At 38.6% G+C, this 24,154-nt stretch overlaps 1 protein-coding gene across 1 annotated transcript in view; it reads right to left on the minus strand.

Annotated features, from left to right (window-relative positions):
* odad2 (outer dynein arm docking complex subunit 2) overlaps nucleotides 1–24,154 on the minus strand; it is a 61,418-nt gene that overhangs the window by 31,823 nt on the left and 5,441 nt on the right. The window contains exons 7-10 of the mRNA XM_016550939.1: nucleotides 22,312–22,428; nucleotides 13,127–13,347; nucleotides 11,474–11,614; nucleotides 9,947–10,091 (exon numbers count right to left, since the gene is read on the minus strand). Coding sequence (XP_016406425.1) covers nucleotides 9,947–10,091; nucleotides 11,474–11,614; nucleotides 13,127–13,347; nucleotides 22,312–22,428 — 624 coding nt within the window. The remainder of the gene's footprint in view (nucleotides 1–9,946; nucleotides 10,092–11,473; nucleotides 11,615–13,126; nucleotides 13,348–22,311; nucleotides 22,429–24,154) is intronic.

The raw sequence follows: 24,154 nt of genomic DNA on the forward strand, positions 1-24,154 counted from the left end.
ATCGTCCTCTTTTGGAAGGCCAAACTAAGTAGTTTCGCTTTCCAGTTTCGCAGCGAGAATAAAAGTTACGCCTTCTTTCTTTGCGTGAACATTTGGCCGGCGTTATGCAAATCTTCCCACATCGTGACGTAGACATGTGGGGGCGTGTTAGAACGAGCCATTTTAGGTAGGCGTGGTTGACTCTTAACTTTTATAAAGAATATCTCTTTGGATTTGAGACTTTAGTCTTTGCAACTTTACAGATCTTCTTTATGCACCAAGAGCTTGTAACACTTCAAAGAGAAAGGAAAAATTGAAATCGCATCATATGACCCCTTTAAATAGCAGTCCCAAACTAGTTTTTGTTAAAACAATTAAGTTGGTATGAGCCACCAGTCATTTAAACATATACAAAATAACACAAAGTGAAAATGACATGACGTTTTTGGGTTATGAAAACAACAGTTACCATGGTGAATACACAATACTAACATGAACTGTTAATAAAACATGAAAACTGCTCCTGAATAGAATGAATATCATACCTTCATGCAAATCCTTCCCAGCTAACACACGAAGTACCAGTTATGTGATTTATTGGTACTTTACTTTTATTTCACATGTTGCATGCTCGTAGTTTCTTTTGCGCTTTAGTGAAATGATATACAGTGTGCGCCGCCACATTTGCACGTGCAATTGAAGAGTGCGTGCTACAAGCACAGTATAACATCTGACAGGACAGGATAGTTCATTTTTGAGAGGTGAGAGACTTTTTATTTCATAACAAGCTACAAAAATAATGATAGAATAATGAGACTGACATTAAGCCTTACAACATCTCATCTGACCGCCGATACTGAATCGGGACAGCACGTTTTTCTCAGGCAGTCTTTACTTAAACTGCAAAAATAAAGTGTCAACAGCTTTCACGCACATCTTTCAAAATAAAAGTCTTGCATAAGAAAAACATTTAGAATTAAGTTTTTTGTTGTTGATGTTGTTTCTTTGACTGTACACTCTGCAACCCACTTTTGGGTCGCAACCCACCAGTTGAGAAACACTGGTTTACATCATCCTAGTGCTGGGTGGTATACCGGTTCATACCGAATACCGGTGTTTATTTTTGTTATGATATGAATTTTTAAAATACCGCAATACCGGTGTATGTCGCTTAAACAACGTTCGGAACACGACACTGTTTGAAAGGGGTCCCTTTTCACTGTTGCACTGTGGTGAGGGAACAGCTGTATGTGTTACTAAGCGTGAAAGTTCCGAAACTGAAGCTGTAGAACTAATAGAACGTGATGACAGAAGAACTCATCCACAATATCCACATTGACCGCCACAAATATCCACCGCCCCCTGCCATCAGCTCCCGCGTCTCACACACACGAGCGCGACTTTAGCACTAGATTTAGCAACTTTCAGACCCTTTTAGCGGCTTTTTTCCATAGAATATTCATACTGACAAACCTAGCGACTTTTTTGGATAAACCTTAGCTATGGTTCAGTTGGAAGATTTCTCCAGTGCTGTCCCGCGAACGTGAGGTCTGACTTTCCCGGAGAAGTGTCACCTCTCTCGGTGTCTGTTCTGTGCAGTGAGCGGCAGAGAAGCAGCGCATTCAGTTGGCCGCACCGCAGCTGACTCGTCAATAAATGAGTACAAAACAGCGTTTCCTAGCACCTGTCGCTTACTGATTGTTTGGAATTATAAATATGAGCGTAGTTCGTCTGTTAATATCACATGCACTTTTTTGTTTGTTGTTTTTTTTAGTTTTTTACTCAGTGCAGGCAGTGCGTTGCATGAGACAAAAAAAGTAATATAGCCAAAACAACCGCATAGCCGCTCTTTAGTGTAGATGCGTGTTGATTTTATCAGACGATGCCGCGATTATAAATGAGAGTGACTCCTGGTTAACATGTATTAAAAGGGGTCGTGTTTAGTCACTATTTAGTGTGGTATTTTTTGACAATATTCACTCATCATGACAGTAAAATAGGGCATTCTAAGTCAATATACTACAGTATTTCCTCTCTCAATCAGTAGAAAATATGGTTAACACCCGGTCATGCATGAAAAAAAAAAATACCGTCATGTACCGTGAAACCGGTATAATTTTGAAAAATACCGTGATAAAAATTTTTGGTCATACCGCCCAGCCCTACATCATCCCAAAATGTACAATATATTATCACCCAGCTATAATCTGCTAAATGCGACTACAATGCATGAAGATATTAACATTATACATGAAGATAATAATTTTCTGTAAGGCTGCTTCAAAACAATGTGAATAGTGAAAAACCCTATTCAATTAAACAGATTTCACTCACTCACAGATGTATCAGAAATAACCTTATGCACTATAAGATGGAGTCAATGTCCTTTAGAACATGTTTTCACTTAATTTCTCCATTTGGATGACAAGAATGATAATGCTGCCCGGGTCTGCAGGCCTTATCTGACAGCTGTATTAAAACGTCTTCAGAAAAAAGGTTGGAAACAAAGCCTGACATTCATCTGTGATCAAGGTTAAAAAGACAAAAAAGCTTGCTCTCTACTTGTTGAAAACATTTGTCTTCAATAAATAACCAAGTCTAGTGGTTTTTGAAATAATTTAACTGTCACAAAAATACAGAGCGAGCTGATAGATTGTAGTTCCCCTTCTACGTCCTCTAGTGCAGGGGTTTTCAACCTCAACCTGTGGGGCGTGCCCCCACCCCCCCAGGGGGACACCAGCACCCGTTAAGGGGGGCGTGAGAACCTGCTAATGGGATAGTTCACCCAAAAATTAATGTTGTTCCAAACCCATAAGACCTTCGTTCATATTCAGAACACAAATTAAGATATTTTTGATGAGATCTGAGAGCTTTCTGACCCTCCATAGACAGCAAGGTAACTACGTTCAAGGCCCAGAAAGGTAAAAAGAACATCGACAAAATAGTGCATGTCACATCAGTGGTTCAACCGTAATTTTATGAAGCCATGATAATACTTTTTGTGCGCAAAAAAAACAAAAACAACAACAACTTTATTCAACAATTATGAATGGCTGTCTTGATGAGCATTCTCATAAGTACAGTCGGTTATTTCTTTAGTGAATGTAAACAGCAAAGAAAATATCAGATGTACATCAGTATAACGGATAATTTTAATAATGTTAATCAAACAGCTAAAGAGAAATCACTCGGTGCTCTTAACAAAGTAACTTCTGTAGCTTTAATGGATATTTGTGTAGTATATGTATTTCATACAGTAATGGGGGGGAGGGGCAAACTTGTGGGGGCGCATGTCCTAAAAGGTTGAAAACCCCTGCTCTAGCGGACACTATGAGGACTGCCGCCAGCAGGACCGGTGTCTGAAGCATGTGTGAAACAACTCCAATTCCATTGGCACACATAGCCTGCGACGTCACAGACTGGTTCCCGGAAGTATAATAGGGCACCTGCCGAACACGTCACCAACTTTTGTTGTCTTCAGGAGCAGTTTGTTTGACAGTGCGTGTGAAGCCGTTATGGAGAAACCAAGGCAAGTGAGCATTTTAGAAAGTGTGTGCCTCCGTGTCCGAGGTTTCTGACACCCGAGGACACACTCGACCTATGCGTTATGTAGGGTTGTCGCGATTCATCAGATTTGTAAGGTAAATCATTTATAAATCTACGCAAACATAGGAGAATACATCGTGGTTTCAAAATAAAAGCTCAAACCCTCACTCTGAGTTTACACGTTTTGATGTCCACATAGTCATTTAATTACAGTGGCTATAGCATTTCTGTCCTAAAGAAATGGTCAAATATAAAAGATTAAGTGGCCATTTGAATGAAATGGTGCTTGGTCAATATTAAACAACTATTAAATCCGTTTTATTTCCAAATAATTTTTTTTCCATTTTCATTTTTCTATACTCTGTTTTAATGGGTAAATTAAATTGTATTAATCAAAAAGCCTGTCTAATTAATTGAGTTTTACAGTTTCATCTTTACCAAATTCTGTTTTCCATTATTTTCTGGATTCTATTTTAATGATTCCATAAAATTTTAATAATCATAAGCATCTCCAATTAATTGATTTTATTTAAAAAAAAAAAAGAAAAAAGAAAAAAATAAAAGTTTTTTTTTTTTTTTTTTAAATACTGCACATTTACATTTTTCTCCTAAATAAATTCTGGTAAATAACATTTCTGGTAAATACTCCTTTAAAAAAGTATTTTTTGATTATAATTTTATTATTAGTAGACTAGAACACGTGGATATGTTGATTTGTGGGAAATTAATCGTTTAGATTAAATGATTAATCGATAAATTAGTTGATAGATTAATTGAAATAAAAATAGTCGTTAGTGGCAGCCCTAGCGTTATGTGTCTCTGTGAGGAGCTTGCACAATCGGTGCTCGAGGACTCTGAATGTGCTCATTGTGAGAATTTCCAATGAGAAAGCTCCATTTCGCCTTTGTCCCTCTTCTTGAGGGATGAGGGACGAGGGACAAGCATCTGTGTCTCGCGGTTCGGGTCCCGCTGCTGCTGAAAGATCACAGAGTTCGCAGGTCGAGCTTGCAGAAAAGTTTGAGAAGGGTATGGACCTTTTAAAAGCTTCCACTTGGAGCTCGGGCGCTCGGCGGGATCCAGACGCTGGGAGTAATAGCGTGCACCACTAAGAGACTTGATTTAGTCTGGTCACGTGAAAGGCAGAAGCCCGCCCGTGGCAGATTAGATAAGCGCTTTCTGGTCATGACCTCCTCTCCCCCAGGAGTCTCCCCTTTCTTCCCGACCTCCAAACAGAGTAAGTGAGATCGTGGGACATTCCGTATTCGGCTCGACTGCATCTTTTACAGCATGCGGATTACACTAATGTTGAGGGTGTGGCTGATCGCGAACATGCAAAGATGCCCCCTGTGGAGAAGACGCTTGCGAGCTTTCTCTCCCAAGCGGGAGTCATCTTCTTTAAGGACTCCTGCTCTGCCATCCAGACCCCTTCAGACCACCTCACGTCTGAATGGCAGGGCGTATGTGGCAGCAGGCCAAGCTGGTGGAGCCTTGCACACAATGGCTATGTTTCAAGCTTACCAAGCTGTCTTGCTTAAAGACCGAGATGAGGGCAAGGGTTTGTCCCCTGAGGCAGTTAAGGAACTTGCATCACAGACTTGGCTCTTCACGCCACTAAGCAGACTGCTGCTGCCACTGGGTGTGCGATGGCAACAACGGTGGCTATGGAGAGGCATTTGTGGTTAAATCTCACATATATCGGGAGGAAGGAGAAAGCCTTTCTTCTTGATGCTCCGCTGTCGCCTTCTGGGCTTTTTGGCACCTCCACTGAGGTGGTGGTTGAGAAGTTCAGGGCGACGAAGTTGCAGTCCGCTGGCTTCAAGAAGCTCATTCTCCGCCATCCCAAGTCTTCCTCTAAAACCTCTGAGGGGGCTGGTCCGTCTCGATCTGAGGATCACAGGCAGGATCAGAAGAGTAACGTGGCCACTCGCGCCACTCCTCCCTCTAGGCACAGATGTGGGTGAGCATTACGAAGAAGAGAGCGGATCTCAGGAAGGTGTTGGATGAGAAGCGTTCCGGTTCTAAACCACGCTCTGATTCTAACACTTCTTGATGCTTCCCCCCCAGTAGGTGACGTGCTCGGCAGGTGCCCTCTTATACTTCTGGGCGCCCGCCTGTGATGTCACAGGCTACGTGGGCCAATGGGATTGGAGATGTTTCACACGTGCTTCAGAAACCAGTCTTGTTGGCGGCAGTGCCGAGACATTCTGTTTGTGAGCAGAAAAGCAGGTCCCAGTGACAGCACAAGCTGTGTCACCATATAAAATATATCCTGAGGAAAGAATACTTGAAATATTTACCAAAAAAAACTGTGCAGAATGAGCCAACATTCATAACTCCTGCCCATTGCAGACGGAGCTCACAAAATTAACAAATTCTCCTGAAGAGCAAATCAGAGAAGGATGGGAAAACAGAAAAAGAAAGCAGAAAGGAAAAAGGAGGAAAAGACAAACAGAGAGAATGGATATATAAATAAAACTTAAGAAGAAAACAAAGCTGTACTGATGCTCTGGAGAAAACTGAGATGACCGAAAGAAAAAAAGTGGCAGAGTGATCAGGAGAACAACGAGGTATTAGGAAAAGAGAATGTGAATGTTCATTCTGGCACGAGTGTTGTGATACACACATTAGAGTTAATTTATAGAGAAGCTGACTGAGGTCTGATCATTATCATTTATCCTCAATTAAGCAGCCAGCTCTCCAGAGCAAGATAAAGACAGCTGTATAAATGATTTACACAGAGAGAAGCCATAGAGCCACAGAGCAGAGCTGTCTCCTCTAGATTTAAGAGCAAAGAGGTATCAGATTTAATGGACAGTATTAACTTGATGCAAAACAGCACATCCACAGCGCATTTGCGAGCACCTTCACTTGCACGTGTGTACACACACACACACTCAAACCATTTGTGTGAAAATGGATGGAATGGGTGTACTGCTGTACATAATATTGTAAGAATTTAGTAAGTTTTTTATATACATTTTTTAATATTAATACTTTCATCCACTATATGTAACAAACTGATCAAAAGTGACAGTAAAGACATTTATAATGTCAGAAAATTCAACTTCAAAAAACATATAACATGGCTTCCACTGTACATTAAGTAGCACAACTGTTTTCAATACTGATAATAATAAGAAATGTTATTTGAGTACCAAATCAGCATATTATAATAATTTCTGAAGTATCGTGTGATATGGAAGACTGGAGTAATGACTGCTGAAAATTCAGCTTTGCCATCATAGAAATAAATTACATTTTAAAATCTCTTAAAATATAAAACACATTTTAAATTGTAACAATATTTGACAATATTACAGTTTTAATATTACTGTAGTGTATGTCATGTTGGTATGTTGGAGAGTAGAATTCGACTTGTCATGTAACCTTAATGAAATTAGCCCTACTGAGCCAGCCCGTTCTATGTAAAAGCTTTTATTAGAATACTGATTTGACCATGCACCTTTTAAAAAAATTAAAAAAAAAAATTTCATTTATATAGAGGTAAAGCTTTTTTATGAAGAAAAGTGCACCCGCAGCTTGATCTGACGCGTTCATTTTATTACTCACTTTGTCCAGTAGAGGGAGCAAGACCTCATAAAGGCCATGTGAGATAACAAGATGTGGACATTACTCTGGTTACAAATAACAACTGTTCTGTTCTGACAGGAATTTTTACTTCTGCCACTAAGCAGATCGGAAAGTGAAGCTTTTGCAGATGATTTATAGTATAAATTAATTTCATGCTGAGGATTATTTTAAATCATCTGAAGTCTTTTATTTATGCACATTATTTTTCTGAAACAGTATTTCTCAGTTTTGTAGTCTGTGAGAAACAGTGAGCACTATGCAAGTGAGGCATGAGCTACTGCAGTGAGAGAGATCCAGATTTAGACATTTCCTGAGCAGACAGAGACACTCTGCAACCTTTCAGTCAAATTGAGTCAGTAATAAAAAATTTAGCTAATCACATTGGCGCAAATTGCAAACACTTTTTCAGCATATAAGAGCATTAGGGCACTAGCAATTCACATACTTACAAGCGATTAACGGGATGCAGAACTGGGTAATTGGGAGAAGGGAGAGTGTGAGAGAATGTTTCTATGCAACTTTGTTTGCCTGCCATGTTTCTCTAATTCAAGCTAATGAGGCAGTTGGGCTGAATCTGTTGAGACAAACAGCCCGTGGCCACCTCCTCTACACACTGATGCAGTTACAAAGTGGGTCTGTGAATGTGTGAACGTGCAATTATACTCAACGCTTGTTCTTTGGCACATCCAGGCAACGACTGAATGGATTTGGTGTGTGTAATATGTTTTGCGGTCTGAAGACATGCGCGATTTCTTAATATAACACTAAATACTGCCGTGAACATCATGAAAGGATCTAGTCACTGCTGCAAACTGTCCTCCGTACATGTGTACAGAAAAGCAAACATGAAGACATGCAAATGTACAGTTCAGGTAATGTACACTGCAAAAATATCCCTAGATAAACAGCCATTAAAGCACAAGTCCGATCATTCATGCATCACCTTATAGAAACGTAATCTCCCAGAAATACAAACGCATGTCTATACCCTGGAAAAGAGCAGAAGAAAAGACAGAGGAGAGGAGAAAAACTGAACCTTCACTCCAAAAATAAAACAGATATTTAGTTTGGCACAGACTGTGTTTCAGCTTCTGATGGTAATGACATTATAAGAGCGTTAGTGGACAAACCCTCATAAATAAGAACTGTGGTTTCCAGACAGATAGAATGCTGGGAAGGGCACGTTACAAACACATCCTGTCTAGAGTTGAACACAGCACTGTAACAAACGCATCCCCAAACACCTCACACAAATCACAAAAAAACACAAACTTTTCAAATCCGCTTACCAAACGATCATTTGGTGAGAATCAAACGGAATTTTGTTATCAAGTGCTTTTTATCCCCGACGTTTGGTAGAGGATGAGCACCTCCCTTTGGGAAAATCACATTCGTTATCCTGTTTTACTGGGCTAAAAATATCTACCTGTGGCTGAACTTTGCTTGGATGTTTTTCTTTACATGATTTATTGCCGACTACACTGAAGAAGATGCTTTTGAAAAATGTGTACGCACTGTGCCCTTGAGTGTTTAACATCAGCGCCCTTTTTATCTAGAGTAGGCCTATGCCTTCTGACACTATTTACTATACGTGACCCTGCCTGTGAGAACCCAGCTAAAGTCATTTTTTTGTGATTTACTGTTTTCTACATAAAATCATTCTTCATAAAGATGTAGAACATTCTGTGAAAATATAACCTCTATATCTTTAACATTGACTGAGTAAGGCCATGTCAAAGATTGAAATCATAGTGAAACTATGGTTGAAATCAAACTTTGATGTGAGTGAGTGTGACGTGACATGTGGCCAAGTATGGTGACCCATACTTGGAATTAGTGCTCTGCATTTAACCCATCCAAAGCGCACACGCACAGCAGTGAACACACACACCGTGAACACACACCCGGAGCAGTGATGCTTGTTATCTCATAATTAGATTTTGAGACTTTAGCCTGGATTTCACAGACAGGGTCACATATTATAAGGAGGTGATATGCATTTCAATTACTTTATTTTATTCTCACATGTTAATGCAAGAGACCAGTTTTGCAAATTTAGTTCTTTGTAAACACCTTTTTAATGTATTGACTAGGGTTGTTGCAAAATACCAGTATCGATGATAACCATGACATTTAAAAACTGAAATAATGATATCATGTTAATACTACACATGATATTTTAAATAATCCAGTGCCATTGTCTGGTCAACACTCTAACACAGTAGGTGGCAATACCGCATCTTAATGCTAGTTGCTAACAATCATAAAACAGAAAGAAAGAAAAAAACGCGTCTGTGTAGCTAGTACTGCTGCACAAAATCATGTAAGAAAAGATAACAGACAAAAGTGAGACACTGTGCCTGCACACAAACAAAAGAAAAAAATTAGCTTGCCAGAGTGGACATGTTTTGGGAAAAAGATGGGATATTAGACACCCTAGTCTTGCCATGTCCCAGAAAAATTTCCAGCCCAAAGTCAACTCAAAATCCACCCAAACAGAATGAAAACTAGCCTAATTTCCCCCCGTCCAATCACAGTTGACAGGTGCAGGATTTCCAAACATGCCATATTTTCTTCAGTTGCTATTTCAGCTGTCTTTTGGTTGCCAGGTATTCATTCCCAGCTAATTTTTTAATGTGATTCAATTTTATTGATTTTTATCAATAAATAAATATATAATTTTATCTTTATATTTTTATATATATCGTGATAATATCATTATAGTAAATTCTTTTGGCCACAATAATTGTGTACTGAAAACCTGGTATCATGACAGCCCTAGTATTGAGGCATGTTGGTGTGTGCATATACAAGCCAATGTGTTTTTTACCTTTAAGTATTTGACTAGTTTTTGGATCTGCCAGTATTCAGAGGGCAGGTCGGTGGGGATCTCTGCACGTCTTTCATGCTGTTCCTCATCTTCCTCATCCTCTGATGAACTCTCACTGTAGTCGTCAGCTCCTCCTGGGCTTTTACTGCGCATACACACACACATGCACCTATTAGACGTATTAATATTCAAGCTGGCCCACAATTTTTGGTCTCTCAGACTCACACTGTGAGAAGTACTCTCCCACAGAATTTTCTCAGGGTAGAAATGAGAACTATCCATACATAACAGGACATTATAGAAAAAGCCCTTTCTATAATAAATAGAGCTTAATACATCAAATTGGAGGAGATTTGGAGAAGGTGCAAGCCAAACCACACAGCACATTCTCTCAAAGCTCTGGTAAAATCTCCCTGAATCCAATGTGGAATGAATTATTGCTCTCTGAAAGGCCTTCATGCTCAAACCCTTGGACACAACGGCCATCAAACTCAGGGGTGTATTTGAAGTGTCATCTTAAGCAATGGCATCAAATTAAATGGCAGGTGATGGAGAGAACAGAGACAGAGCAACAGAGAGAGAGGAAGACTGGAGTGGTCATCAGTGCATTTCTGAACTCTTTCATCGCAAGCTTACACACGCACGCACAAACGCAGATGGCCGTTAAAAGTGGATCAGGCTTCTGAAATGAATGTATCGTCAAACGAGTCATGAACCTCGGTACACACGGAGAAGAGACCAGAGGGACTCAGATATGTTTTCAAGGGGATAACTGTATTGCTGGACAGCAGCGTACTCATCTTTTTGTAATTCACACCATGATAAACAGCGAAATCGGTGCTAGTCACTTACTGGAAGCACGATGTGTGTGCTGCAATGCGAATGATTGTAAGTGTGCTGGCTTAGTGTGTTATACATTACATTACTGATGTTTTTGTGTACAATGAACTCACACAAACGATCTTCAGAAAGCTACAATGGCTTTCGTGTGCATCACTGATTTAAAACGCCTCTATTAGCAGTAGGACTTGGGAAAGAGAGACTGCGGCTACACCCGGAGCTCCTTACAGGCAGGACTGTGTACTCTGGCAGTCGATGTTATGGGGACAGCTGGAGTTTTCACTCACCATCGCCAAACAGACAGAGGAGTCAGGAGATGGAACAGGGTTATCAGCAGCTCAGGCACAGGCCGGTTATTGCAGACCGCTACACCTAGTAGCACCAGAGGACCGTTCCATGAGCACACCAACCTGAACGGCTGCTTCATCCGTGTCTTATTAAAGGCTATAAAATGAATACTTATCCACAGCTGAAATAATTTGCCCTGAAAGTGAGTCTTTATTTCCAATTCAGTGATTGGATAAGTTTTTTATGTTTGGCCGGGAGAATAAAGGGTTATTCAATTATGCGTGTTCCTGGGAGAGGGTTTTTCAGATCCTGTTTCAATGGTTGGGTTTTTACCTCAGAGAAAATACCATATGCACAATGAAAAAGAGATTTCTGTGGACTGAGATTATGGTGGCATACATTTTTTGAGAAGACTGGCAGCCTGGTAGAGACGATCCAGAAAAATTTGCTTTTTTTTGGTTCTCGGATGTGGGTGACTTTGTGCTGTATTCCAAGATCTTCTTGCTTTCTCTGCTCCTTCTGGCCTTCTCCTCTACCTCACTGGAAAAAAAAGCAACCAGACATTTAACACATGTTCATACATTTTAAAAAGTCACCATGAAATCAAAATCAACTATTTTTATTTATTTTTTAATGGAATATTGCTTAGTGTTAATTAGGGTGACCATACATGCCCTTTTTCCCGGACGTGTCCTGGCCAGGATTTCTATATTGTCTGAAATATCCAGGTTTTGGCTTTGTTTCTTTGTATGCTTTCGAATCACTCTCACGGTACGTTGATGTCACACACCGATCGGTCTTTGCAGCGCTGCTTCAAGTCGAACAAACCTAATATGTAAGCGTATTTGCATCGCTTTGACCGTTCTCTGTAGATCCCTTTTTCTGACACGCCACGATTGGTCGATTATGTACAATGCCTGCATATTAATGGTCAAACTACTTTTTGATAATTACCTTCAGCAAGTATGAAAACAAAGCCAAAACCTGGATATTTTAGGCAATATAGAAATCCTGGTCAGGAAGTGTCCGGGAAAAAAGCATGTATGGTCACCCTATGTTAATTATTATTGATTTATCTGTGCACATCATTATTTAAAAAAAACTTGTCATAATTGTTGAACTTGTCACTCACATGAGATGATTGCAGCAATTAGCAAATGAAAACAAACCAATCAATTACAGATGGGAAACAATCAAGTCCCAGCCTACATTTGTTTCTCATTTGAGAAGTCATTTCACTTGGATACGAAAAATTATTTAAATTGTTTTGGGGGTACAAAAAAGGTCAGGTAACTTTTTCAATTTTAAATTCACCATTTATGATATTGCATAATGTCTTGTATGCTTTGTATGTCTAGTCCGATATTTTATTTGTACCACACAAGTATCTCCTATGACTACTGTATGTGGATGTTCCATATACAATGTTTTTAAAAGCCACTTCAATTTTCAGTTTAACTGGCACCTTTGTTGCATTTCATCTTTAATTTTGTTTGTTCAATAGTTTTTTTCCCTCCCATCAGGTAATAGGTTAGTTTCAGCCTGCTGTAGCCCTTCTGAGTGTGTCTAGTTCTGTGACACCTTACAGAAAACGCTTACATCATTTGAATGCAAGTTTGGTTCTGGCAGAACAGCGTAAATTTTCACATCTGGGAAATTCTTATTTCTCCAAAACAAAGGATTATTGTTTTGGAAATCCTAGATGACTAGTCAGAGGACGTTTACCAGTAACAAGTGTTGAAATAGCCAAAGGGCTAATTTGTCTGCTAGATCAATCCAAGGAGGAGAACACATGTCTGAGTGATCAACTCTGCCTTTATCAGCTGACCATCACTATGGATAGCTATGCCATGACTTTACCAACTGACACTCACAAGAGAACAGCCACTAATATATAAGCCATACAACCAAGTGTGGCTGACTATTGAAATGTGTATCTATACAGTATGTAGACAAACAGTGGCACTCCAGCAAACATCAGTGTCGGTGGCCTCTGATGTTCATGCTGTGATGGTTTTTTGAGATCCAGTGGGATTTGGAATGATCACTTACTCATAAGAAGACGTGAGGCCGAGGTTCTTCCATTTCAAAGATGGTTCTAATTTATTCTTCCTACTGCCCGGCTTGTTCAGCACAAGCTGTTGTCTCGCCTTTTCAGGCACATTCTTTTCCTCATGGTCGTAAGACTTCAGGGTTTGGCCTGTTTCCTCCACATCCACCGTTTCCACATGTAAGATCTTTTTAGCGGATGGCACATCTTGAATGGCAAAGTCCTGTAGGAGAAAGTGAATAAAAAAAGAAACAAGGGAGTCAGGAAAAGGACATGTCTAAGTTCTTCCTTTTAAGCATTTTTCGTTTAACAAAGATCTTCATGAATGCACTCTTAGCAACATATTTTCCATTTTACATCTGACATATTGTCTCTTTATTGGGGAGGCACATCACACACTCATATTCGAGCTAGCGCAGACTTTTCATTCTAAGAAAGAGACGTATAAAAACTAAATCCCACTTATGAATTTGTATCCCTGAACATTTATATAATACAGCCTTTCTCCACAGTCCACTGCCAGAAAAACAGTCCTGTCTTTGAGTTATGAGAATAAATGAGGGAAAAAATAGAAACCTATTTCCAAAAGTTCTTCTGTTAATTGTCTATACAATATGAGAGGTTTATTGTTTCTATACATTCTTGAACTGCAGGCTGGCAGTTTGGCACACAGTCAGTGGAGTTTTTGTGACAAAGTAACGCAACAATGATTTTTTCGAAATCTTTCTCTCTCCTACTTCTTTATTAATTCAGTGAGAAGCTCAACAGGAGACATATGAATGGTTAAGAGGCAGGAACGATTTTAGTCACAGGCACCTGCTATGCCCTTTCCACCAGCTTTTCACTGGTTCCACCTATTAGAGAGATGCAGCAAGAAAAAGTAACAAAGTGCAAGAAGAAGAGAGAATAGTATGAGAGAGGAAGAGTTCAGAAAGAGTACACAAGAGAAATAGCTTTTAATATGGCACAAGGGACCCTGTGTGGATCCAGCTGGGCTAAGCACACTTTGTGCCTTTCATGAGCATTTCTGGCCTGAAGAAGGCCAAAATTAAGAACCTCCAAAGCTATATCCATTTCCTCATACCTCTCCACCCATCTTTAATATTATAATTGAAGTAATAAACCTGCAAAAACCTTGTCCAAGAACAAGAAGGGAGAATGAACTCTCCAGTGTGGCACCCCAAACAGAAGCCTGAATATCAAGTAAGAGAAAACCTCAAAAAGTACTCAGTAAACCTCAAACTTGTAGTAATTTCAAGCTCAAAAAGGGAAATATTTATGACTAATTATAACTGGTTATGATTAATAATAAATATTTAGATTATATCTTCGAATTAACTGTAGCAGAATCAATATTACAATTATTTGATCTGTCCGTCCACCGAGCAGACAATATAATCATTTATCAATTCAAGGAACGATTATTTTCCTGGCCAAGGAAGAATAACTGTCCTTCTTTATGCAGTGCTAGCAGTAATTTAACATATGTAGCAAGGGTTCAAAACATTCATTGACTTCGAATTGTGAGCAGCAAACAGAGACAATCAGTTGTGAATATAAGGGATTTAATAAATGAAACTATATCTAACATATAACTAACTAAGCAAAACACATACAGAATGAAACAAAGTAAGGAAAAGAAAGAGAAAAGTAAAAGGATGGCAGTATTTCACATCAATTTTAACCACAACCTAATGAGAATCATCAAAGAATCAAAAATCACCTTAAAAAGGGGCTGAAACTTAAACACACATCTAAATAATTGTAAACGGTTACTTCCATTGGTTTCGATTGTCCGGATGCGATAGACAACGGAGGTCTTTGATGGATTCGTTAGGAGTGAGCTGGAAGTTTTACTTCTGGTTCTTCTGAAGAAGGAAAAGTCCACAGCGACTAAAGGTACTTGAAGATAAAAACTGCCGGAAAATAAAACTCAAGAGGAAGATCTTGAGAGTCTTGGAAAAGGTGTTGTCTCAAACGAAGAGGGTTTCTGAGCAAAGATTATTTCGGGCTAATGCCTTTTGAGGGCTTGTATTCACACCCCCTTTTAGGTGGAATGGCCAATCAGAGGCATGAATTTTGAGCGAGAGAAACTTTCTTTGTCTCTTGTTTATGGCCCATTTGCATGTTTATTGCTGGTCTGGAAGATCGGTGCAGTTTTACCCAAAATATGCTACAAATAGTAAGATGCGTTTCACAATCACATACTGTACATCATTGTTTGAGAAATAGATAGCAGATCATTTTGATACCAAGAAACAAACATTTAGAATAGATTAAACCAAAGATACATACATACACCTGAAGATCAGTGTTTAGGGCTTTAACTAATACAAATAACGAGTGGTAACAGCTAATCTAATAGGGAAACGTACAAACAACACATGCAATATACCAGATATATTTGTAGAGTATAATAGAGTAACGGTCTTTATGTGTGTGTGTGTTTGTGTGTGTGTGTGTTAGTTTGCTTGGTCAGCCAGGCCCATTGTGCCTGGCCCCGGGGGTAATTTACGTCTCTTTGGAATGTGTTTGAAACTCAGATGGGGGAGATGATAGTGGGGGGGACTGGTTAGAATCTCCTTGATGGCGAGGAACCATTTGGCAATTTAGACCCCCATACAAACGTAAAGTCTGTGACCAGGACCGTAATTTATATGCAAATGTCAAAAGGCTAAAAGGGTCTCTTAAGCCATAAAACCCCAAAGATCATGCATGATTCTACGCAGACGCTACAAACTACTGCAACATCCAACTATGAAGACACATGAAGAGAGAAATTTGCAAGACAAAAGAATATTACAAAACCTAGTGCACTAACCACTAAAGAAGACACTCACAATCGATTTCAACACAGGCATCATGAAAGGAGTGATGCAACACTCTAATATGCATAAAATCATAAATACAACTTTGGATAATTAAAATTTTTTATTTTTTTTTACTCCGTGTGTGTGTGTGTGTGTGTAAAATGTAAGGTGTAATGTAATTTTTTTTTAAATGTAAAGGGTCTGTAAGAATTTAAATGTTTTTGAAAGAAGTCTCTTGCTAACCAAGGCTGCATTTATGTGATAAGAAATACAGTAAAAACAGTAATTTTGTGAAATATTATTACAATTTAAAATAGCATATCTTTTTTAATACATTTTAAAATTTAATTTATTCCTGTGATGGTAAAGTTGATTTTTTCAGCAGCCATTACTCCAGTCATTAGTGTCACATGATTCTTCAGAAATATTTCTAATAGGCTGATTTGGTGCTCAAGAAATATTTCTCATTATCATGAATGTTGAAAACAGCTGTGCTGTTAATATTTTTTGGAAACACCGACACATTTTTTCAAGACTCTTTGATGAATAAAAAGTTTATTTGATTTTTTTTTGTAACATAAATGTCTTTACTGTCACTTTTCATCAATGTAAATCAATGAAAGTATTAATTTCTTTAAAAAAAAAAAAAATTACTTAGCCCAAACTTTTGAACTGAATGTATCATATCAATGTTCTAATGAATTAAAGGTATTTCTAGTCGGCGCCGATGGCCTCGTGGGCAGCACGCCGACATGTTGCGCCTTTGCGCTTCGGGCGTCCCGAGTTCGAGTCCCGGCTCGTGGACCTTTCCCGATCCTACCCCCCTCTCTCTCTCACCCACTTCACTTCCTGTCGACCTACTGTCCTATCTAAATAAAAGGCATAAAACGCCAAAAGTAAATCTTTAAAAAAAAAAAAAAGGTATTTCTAGATATTTTTCTCATTTAATTTGTCGTCTTGGATATGTTTCTCATTGCAGTACATTATTATTGCTTTTCAAAGGATACAAAGAATTCTGCATAAGAATTTGCAAAAGCTAGGTTTCTATCACGGCAGCATTAGTAAGTTACATTTTGAAACAGCTTTCACGTTGAGAGTGCATCTATGATGAATTGAAATACTGCCTTCATCAGAGGAAGCTTACTAGGTTTTGGAACAGAGCGACAGTTTTCCTGTCCCAGTCTGACAAAGCAGTTGAGTATGATATCTTTTCCCTGATGAACGTCACCTTCTGCTCGGCCCTGGCTGTGCATGTTAGATTAAAAGTGTCTGATCTGATAAAAGTACAAAAACGTATCGGTTCCTCACGCAGCTGATATGTTAGAAGATACAGCCTGTTGTCTTTGGCTGAGAGCTGGTGTGCGCTGAGGGTTTCTGGGCTCAATAATCACGGTCCGGTGCTTGACTGATGGCTGAAGGACCAGACCATGTCTGAGACTTATTACAGCAAACTCAGGCTGCAATCCAGAGCCTATTCTATGCTGAACTTTTCACGTTACAAGAGTCCCATAGTGCGACTAAAAGCATTATCTGCACTCATATCAACATGCACCCTAACATAACGGGTTTGTTTCAGGTGGATAAACGTGTATTTGTAGAAGGTGAAGAGAGCCTTGAGCAAAAAGGAGAACTATGCAGAAATATGTTTGGAAGACTTTAGAAAGACATAGAAAAGCAAACTCATGAAATTTAGAAAACAAGGAACCAATGCAAAATATGGAGAACAAAGAGGGGTTTGATTTGTGTCTAAGCAGACTATTTATTGGCTCTCTCTTTACGGCCTCTGTCCATCACCTGTCAGCTGCTAGTGCTCATGGTTGAGCTCCCGCCCGCTGGCACAATAAAACATGAAAGTCTGGTGGGCATTTTTACACACACAAATGCTCACACGCTGAACCGTCTGCCTGGCATCATTGCTTCAAAGAATAATGAAGTCTTTCTCCTCGCTGCCACCAATAATCGGACTCACATATCCAGCCTTGTTCAAAAACCAAACACTGAAACCGCACTAAGAATATTCACCTCATTCTTTTTCCTTTTCAGCAATACATATTGTTTCAAAGCAGCTTTGCAGAAAATAGTGTCTTAATACCCCCAGTGAGCAAGCCAAAGGCAACATGGCAAGGAAGAATCATTCCAGAAAATCACACTAGAAGTGCAACATCTGTTCAGTAGGTTAACCGTAGGCACTTTGAATCAGGTCTTAAATTTGAAGTGGCATTTCCGGTCTAATATAAAAAAAAAACGTTGCCAACAATATTCAGACACCTTTCAGCAATAGCAAGTATGACTGTGACTGTTATGTACCAAATAAACAGCCTGATATGATTTACACAAGTAGGACATATTCCTGTATCAACATCCTTTGTTGTTCCTGAAAAACATTCCGATTATTCAATCATTGCCTTATGATTTTAGACTGTTAGGGCTTTGATTGGTTGCTGAGGATGTTGTTCTAGGACCTATAAAGGTCCAGAGATATGTGCAAATGACATTGTATCAAATAAACAAGTGCAGCATATAGTTCTACTTCAGCTTCCCCAGTATTTTTCTCATAGATCTTTAGAATGATAGCATACTTAGACTGAACATTCATCAGAGGCAAGAGTTATGGAAGGTGAGCAGAGCTACTGAGCACAGACTCATGGGAACTGTTCCTCAAGTGAGGAAGATGAAGCCTGCCCTGGACCTGACAGAGTTTAACTTGGACATCTCTGCTGAGAGTAAAGGTAAAATTCTGCAGCAGGCTTAGTTTGTGTCTGAAAACTGGCTCTGAATGCAGAATGAATAGATGAAAGGAACATTTGATACTTTCTGTCCTCAAGGTAACTGACAGGAGCACCAGACAGAGGTTTTTACACCGGCAGAGTAGCGCTAGACAATAACCACTACTATATGGTACAGCAGTAATCTTTTTGTCTGCCTTCACTTTCCATCTGCAAACTATATTGGCGAGAGATAACATCACCATCATTTAACAACGAACATAAAGAGAAATCTGTCCTGATGATGGAGTTTCCGTTTATATTGCTCAAGGACAGAATTATGTTGGTTATAAAACCGCCAATGGTCGGCATAAAACATTAGTGTGGATCTGAGGACTTTGCTTTAAGAAAAGAAATGTACAAGTTGGAGGAAATCTTTTGTCTGCATCAACAAAAAGCCGTTTACTGAACTCTGCTACCGATGAAGCTGAAGACAGATCTGGACAACACTGAGTCAGCCAAAAGAAAAAAGAAAAACACACACATAAAAGGAAAAGAAAATAGTAATTTCTTAAAGATGTTGTATATTTAAAAATTAATTTAGATATAATTCTTGTCTTTAAAATCTTGTGTAGAAAGGACTAAATATTTGCTGCTGTAAAACCAAACATTTTTCCAACAAATACATTGTCAATGATGAGAAATAGGATATAATTTCTCACAATTTTCACCACATCTTGAAGCCATTATCAGAGACCCAATTTGTTAATTTATCTTTTACTTAATTCAGAAGGGTCTGACTAACTGCCCTGTTCTCACATTCTTTCACACTGTGGTGATGTGAAAAATAGCATAGTGACAGAGAAGAGAACTCCCTCGCTCTCTCACTCAGTCTCTTAATCTGTCTCTCTCCTGGTTATTGTGACAAGCAGATGCACAGAGAGAAGTGCAGACATTAGGTTGTCCCCTCTTTCCCTTTGCACTCTTCTCCTCAGCTGTGATTAATCTTAGGCTGCATACCTCACACCACATGCTGAGGGCCGAGCAGGAGTACACTGCTGCCAGTTGAAGGACAGTTCTGCTGTTTGTGTGTCTATGTTTGAAGTGCTGGCCTCTTTCCTTGAGTCTGTTTGTAAATATTTGGAATTCGAAATGAATAACTGAATCAGTAGTCTACAGGTTTAAGGCCACGTTCACACAGCAGCAGAATACGGTTGTCAGTCTGTATTTGAGTCCTTAATACGGTTACGTTCACACACATTTTGGTTATTTACGGGCGTGACAACCGCATTCTGTAACCGAACTCACACCTGTACATTTTCAGGATTCACAACCGCATTCTCGGAACACACGCGCTGTGTGAACGGAACAGGACTGGACAACTAGTTGTCTGTCACGTCATCAGGGGCGGCATTTTCGTATGGCAGAGTATGGCAGTGTGCCGTGGAAAATTATCCAAACTTCATATCTCTATTATATTTCGTTATTATTATTTTAAATTAGAGGGTTTTACAAATATTTAACCCATGATAAGCATTAAAAAGAGCTTGTCAGTAAAACTTCGTAACGTCATTGTATCCTCAAACTGTCAGCGAAACCTCGTAACTTCACCCCGCCTCCATTCAGATTGACGCGCCGCGCACAGCCTGGAGGAGGCAGATCTCCGCTTGTTCGCAATGCAAGGGTAAATAAATAACTGATGTTTGAATAAGTACAGCGTTTTCTTTTTCAAACAATATGTCTGTAAAGGCTAATATTTGTTGTGTGTTTGAAGAGTGAAGTAGGCTATTTGCCGTCTAGTTGTTGCCAATATACTTTTGTATGTTTTAAATATCCTGTGCATATAGCGCATCATCGTTTATATCATGAGATTTTGGCCAAGTGTATTAAACAAGAAATACTAAGCGCCCATATAGCTACAATAAACGTTATATAACCTGTAAAAGTTGATTAAAGCGTATTATGCGATGCACATGCTGCCTCAGATGCGGTCGTTCTACTGACAGACAAAACACAGATCTCCGTCATTCGCTGGTCAAAAACTCCATTTGAGCTTGATTTTAATGTAATGTTAAGTGCAAGCATCTAATACAATACCAACACTGATGATGCAGTGTTTAATTATTTAAATGTTTCCCCCCCTATTTTTTCAGACATTAAAAGTAAATATTAAAGCATTAAAGCGATGCATGTACACTGCCATTCAAAAATTTGGGGTTGGTAAGATTTTCGAATGTTGTAATGTCTCTTATGTTCACCAAGGCTGCATTTATTTAATTAAAAACACAGTAAAAACAATTTATTTTAATTTATTTTTTGAAAATACATACATCCAACTTTACTTGCATAAATACAGTCTACTCAGGTAAAATGATACATATTATATAGCCAATATGATTGTTTATATTGTTCCAAAATATAAACTACATTATTGCCCAGCTCTGATCTATTAAATGTGACTAAGACATAAAAAATATTAAGATATTATAAACATTAACGTCATGATTTTCTGTAAAGATGCTTTGAAACAATGTGTATTGTGAAAAACGCTATGCAAATAAAATGGACATGACTTTCAAATGTGACTTATTCCTGCTCTTCCTTACTCTTTTCTCTGGTGTCACATGCTCTTCCAAATATCATTTTAATATGCTGATTTGGTGGTCAAGAGTCATTTATTATTATTATCAATGTTGAAAACAGCTGTGCTGTTGAAAATGTGCTGTAATAATTCTCTGATGAATAGAAAGTTAAAAACAATTTATTTGAAACTGAAATCTTTTGTAACTGAAAAAAAAAATTTTGTTACTGACGTCAAACCTTTGAAAGATAGTGTACCTTATGACAATAACTAAATCAAAACAAAGCTATTTGGGCACTTGCAGTCCTCTGGTAGCTTGCACCCATCCACACCATAAAAAAGAAAATGATCTCATCAAGGATTGCCAATTTACACACAACAGTTTAACACAAAATTCTACTAGGGGCAATGTACTATCAATAACATCCACTCCATTTCACTAACAGCAGACTTCTACTTGGCTGCACATGTCTGTCAAGAGTACTGCATGCTCGCATGATGATGTCATCTGTCTCTGATGCCTGAAATTTCAGGTTCTCCAGACCACCGCAATTGAGCTTCAAGCTTTTTCAATATTCACAAAACTCATCAGCCTTTCAAATACTTTTAGGTAGATGAAGAAACCCATCTAGTATCTGAGATGTGCAATTAATGAGCACTAATGTCTTTTTTTAACATCAGGAGGATTATATAATTTTGTGGATCATTTTATTTAATTATATATTATTTTATTATATAATTTTATATGGATTATATAAGTTTGTCACAATTGTGTTGTCAAATTATGGATGATTAGTGCATAGCTATGAATTATGCAATTCACATGTTAGGATTGCCCAGAACATGGTTAGGATATCCAAAGCCCTGTGGTGTGCAGCAGACACTATACTGAAACCACTGTCATGTGTTCAGAAATTGCCATCTGGAGCATTTTAAGACCAAATGCAGTGGAAGAGGATAAAAACGATCAGAGAAATTGAAAGCCAACAATGCCAAGCACTGGTATTAAACCAACATCTGAGGAAATAAGGCATGACTAATATATGTTGAAAGAGATAAAACTGCTGTATTTGTGTGGTGTTAAGCAATACCTGTTCATCAGCAGCTGCAGCAAAATGGGGAGACTTGTTTTTCAGCAGTGTGACAATGTCTTTGTAGACTTCACTTTTTGTCATGTAGGAGTTTTCACCTCCTTCTCCGTTGATTCTCTGAAAAGTCAAATCATAATGTAAGTTTAAACAGAGCTTGACAACATTCCCAATGGTGTATCAGTATTTTTGGCTGAGATTTAAGCCGGGTTACAATAGATATCTCAAACATAAAGCCATATTTGAAAAAGACAAGTAAAAGTGGAAGAGAAAAGGTTCAGCACTCATTAAACACACACACATAAAAAGTCCATCAGCTTTACACACATGCACAGGCATAACTGTATTTTGAACTCCTAATCTCTGAGGTTTAGAGGTGAATTGTTCTGATTAAATGTCTAATCTATACAATTAGCATCACTGTCATTTGCAGTAGATTCAAACTGACCACAAATGTACAATGAACAGATGAGTGTCAGAAAGCATTGAACAGAACACAGACAAGGACAAGAGACTCCAAAAAAGAACAGATATTTAGAGAGTGACGTGGAGAGGGAGAGAAATCAGACTGAAGAAAGAAACACAAAGATAAAAATAGACAGATATGTACTTGATTAAGTGGCATTCTGAATGAAAAATGTTGTGGTGTGTGAAATGTTGCTTTTGATTAATTGCACACACATTTAGTTCTGTGGGGTGGCTCAAAACACAGAAGCAGATCTGGAACAGAATCATATAACTGGCCTGTCTAAACTTTTCAGTTTCACTTACCTCATGTTTTGGAAAAGTGTCTGTATACCGTACCTTTCAAACACATTACGAGCACATTGTGTACGTTCAAATTGTCTACCAAAATTTGCTCTCTTGACAGCCTGACACATTTCAGATTCAGCAGACTCATATTGCATCATTCAGCATTCCGATGGAAAGCATTAATTTCCATCTTCTAGGTGCTCAGATCAGGCTTGTTGGGATATGCCCCATTTAGATTATCAACCTCCTCTGTAATTGGTTTCATGATAAAAATACAATCTATAATCAACTGTCCACACTGAGAATGTCCACACTTCTGAAACTGATTACTCATGGCAGATGATTCGTTATGTAACTGAATTCCATAATTTTTGACACCAATGTAGCAGAACTGTGTTTTCCTTTGACATGAGAGAATTGTGTTCCTAGAGCAATCTAAAACTGACACACCAAATGACACACTGTTATTAAAGGATTCCACTTCCAGAATAAAAAATTCCTGATAATTTACTCACCCCCATGTCATCCAAGATGTCTTTCTTTCTTCAGTCGAAAAGAAATTAAGGTTTTTGAGGAAAACATTCCAGAATTTTTCTCCATATAGTGGATTTCAATGGGGACCAATGGGTTGAAGGTAGGCTTGCCGCGATAGACGGTGTTGACGGTGATACCGGTGTTAAGCCGCAACACCGGTTACGTCACCGACCCCCACCGTCGTTTTGATTTTTTATAGTAATAAAAATCATTTAGTTCAGTAAAAGAACAGACACTACAATTAAAAACTGAACGCGGCTACTCAATGTAGCGTGCCGAACGACAGTCGCATCACACAGATCAGATTTCATTTCTCAGGTGAGGAGAGTGAGTCGAGCTGACTGACAAGAAGAGTGAGGCGAGACAGAAAAGATGATGGCGGATGATTTAGTTTAGAAACTAGATGCAAAAGCGCCTGTTTGGCAATATTTTGGATTTTGAAAAGCCTGTTGACTTTTGCCGTTTATCTAAGGTGATTTTGGAAGTTTTTTTTAAACATTCGTTTCTTATTTAATTGGTTCCACATTGTTTGCTGATTTTTACTTTATTTAAACTGTGT

Source organism: Sinocyclocheilus rhinocerous, unplaced genomic scaffold, assembly GCF_001515625.1.
Source record: "Sinocyclocheilus rhinocerous isolate Xijiao unplaced genomic scaffold, SAMN03320098_v1.1 scaffold735, whole genome shotgun sequence".
In the NCBI taxonomy this organism is placed as follows: domain Eukaryota; kingdom Metazoa; phylum Chordata; class Actinopteri; order Cypriniformes; family Cyprinidae; genus Sinocyclocheilus; species Sinocyclocheilus rhinocerous.